General features: G+C 46.7%; 1 protein-coding gene across 1 annotated transcript in view; it reads right to left on the bottom strand.

Annotated features, from left to right (window-relative positions):
- The window catches only part of LOC113815355 (urocanate hydratase), a 99,506-nt gene that overhangs the window by 44,126 nt on the left and 52,880 nt on the right, over nt 1–2,500 (bottom strand). The window contains exons 6-8 of the mRNA XM_070124483.1: nt 1,707–1,850; nt 1,203–1,313; nt 769–942 (exon numbers count right to left, since the gene is read on the bottom strand). Coding sequence (XP_069980584.1) covers nt 769–942; nt 1,203–1,313; nt 1,707–1,850 — 429 coding nt within the window. The remainder of the gene's footprint in view (nt 1–768; nt 943–1,202; nt 1,314–1,706; nt 1,851–2,500) is intronic.

Genomic DNA, 2,500 nt, shown 5'->3' on the forward strand with positions numbered 1-2,500 from the left:
ATTCCGTTATTCCTTGGAGCTTTCTCTCTTCTCTTTTTATCTTCCTCTTTTTCCATTCAGATTTTATCTCTCTCTCTCTCTCTCTCTCTCTCTCTCTCTCTCTCTCTCTCTCTCTCTCTCTCTCTCTCTCTCTCTCTCTCTCTCTCTCTCTCTCTCTCTCTCTCCCTCTCTCTCTCTCTCTCTCTCTCTCGCTCGCTCGCTCGCTCGCTCCCTCCCTCCCTCCCTCCCTCCCTCCCTCTTTCTCTTTTTCTCTTTTTTCACTTTCTCTCTCACTCACTCAGTCCGTCTCTCCTTCGCCCTACTCCTCACGTAGGCCCTGGGTATCGCCGTGAGTACATAATTTGATCAGTGAGTTACTACCTTCCTTTCCTTCGAGAAGTCTTTCCCGAAGGACATAAATCTTTCCTCTCGCCTCCACGACAAGTTCGGCCAAACTTCCTAAATGACCCTTTACGCTGCGTCCCTTTTGTCTCTCTTCGATACTCGCCATTCACCTTCTGAGGCTGTTGTTTAAGGAATACTTTCTGTTTACTTGGTTTTACGTAAGCTTGTATGTGTGTGCGTGTGTGCGCGCGTGTGTGTGTGTGTGTCAAGCCCCAGGCCTTTTCAAAGCTTAATAACTTTCTTTCTCCCTCCTTTCTGCTTATCCTTACCTCACGCTCCCTCCTCCTTACCCATCTTACCACCTCCTCCTCCAAAACCTCTGCCCCTCACCTCTCAAACTCCTCGCTTTCCTTCTAGACCCTTTGTAAGGAACCAAGTTCTCACCTCCTGAGCCTCCTTGAAGGACAATTGGACTGGATAATAGCCACCACTGAAAGGATTGTGACACGAAGTCTGGTCCGACCCAAGCTCCACCAGGAGTTCTCCAGTCTGTTCGTATTCCTGCACAAGCCGTTCCCACACACTCACGACGTTGCCATGGAAACCGATGGAGGTCACCTGCCACGGGGAAAGAAGGTATATTAATCTCACTATTTCTCTCACTCACTCACTCTCTCTCTCTCTCTCTCTCTCTCTCTCTCTCTCTCTCTCTCTCTCTCTCTCTCTCTCTCTCTCTCTCTCTCTCTCTCTCTCTCTCTCCCTCTCTCCCTCTCTCCCTCTCTCCCTCTCTCCCTCTCTCCCTCTCTCCCTCTCTCCCTCTCTTCTTCTCTCACTTTCTTTCTTCTTCAACTCATGTGTTTTTGGACCGTGTTTATCACCTCCTTCTTGCGTCTTGCTTCCCTTATCCTGCGTATAAGGTTGTCCAGGTTATCAGTGTACTCTAACAGCCATCCCTGCTCGTGCCTTTTCTTCAGAGCTTCTTCGCTGACCTGCAAGATGCAATATATTTATTTCTACATTAAAACTGCCCATGGTATAAAAAGGAGTTAATTAGTATGATTGTATGTGAATATTTATTTGGATTTAATTTCTGTTGTTATTATTTTCATTTGTATTGTCGTATGTTATAAAATGAACAGTTTTATTCTGTACAAAATGACACCTGGTGTGCTCTTTTGAAGCGTGGAAAAAAATCGTCATCAATAATCATTGTTTTGTCAGCGTCTTTTTTTCTGTCTTTCTTTTTCTTCTTTTTTTGTATACAAAACCGAACCGAAATAATGAGCGTTTGATTCACACGTCGTCGGGTGACGGAAGGATCTGTTTTGACTTTGACTTTTTACTGAATTAATTGACCTTTCGAAGCATGACCTTTGACTGACCTCTGCGACGACGCCGATGCAGCCACAGATGACAGCTGCCTTTGCCTGCGCCCCCGACATGCCTCCGAGGCCCGAGGTCAGGAACACCTTCCCCGACAGGCTGTCCAGGTGCAGGTACTTCCGGCCCGCGTTCAGTACCGTCAGCTGTATGGGTGAGAGATAAGGCAGAGATAAGTGCTGGGGAGATGCTCTGGGAGAGATGAGAGCAAAGGAGATCCTCAGGGATAGATAAGAGTAAGGGAGATCTTCAGCGAGGGATAAGAACTAGTGAGATCTAAAGAGAGAGATAAAAGTAAGGGAGATCTTCAGGGAGGGATGACAGCTGGAGAGATCTTCAGGGAGAGATAAGAGCAAGGGAGGTCTTCAGGGAGAGATAAGAGCAAAGGAGGTCTTCAAGGAGAGATAAGAGCCGGAGAGATCTTCAGGGAGAGAGAGATAAGAGCTGGAGAGATCTTCAGGGAGAGAGAGATAAGAGCTGGAGAGATCTTCAGGGAGAGAGAGATAAGAGCTGGAGAGATCTTCAGGGAGAGATAAGAGCAAGGGAGGTCTTCAAGGAGAGATAAGAGCTGGAGAGATCTTCAGAGAGAGATAAGAGCAAGGGAGGTCTTTAGGGAGAGATAAGAGCAGGAGAGATCTTCAGGAAGAGAAAAGAGCAAGGGAGATCTTCAGGGAAAGATAAGAACTGATAAAAAAAAATCAAAGAAAGATAAGAACGAGGAAGATATTCGAATACATAAGAGCCAGAGACCACCAAGCCCGTACATACGTGAGCTAGTGGTCGTCAGGGAGAAAGA

This window comes from Penaeus vannamei, chromosome 8 (genome assembly GCF_042767895.1).
Source record: "Penaeus vannamei isolate JL-2024 chromosome 8, ASM4276789v1, whole genome shotgun sequence".
Taxonomy (NCBI): domain Eukaryota; kingdom Metazoa; phylum Arthropoda; class Malacostraca; order Decapoda; family Penaeidae; genus Penaeus; species Penaeus vannamei.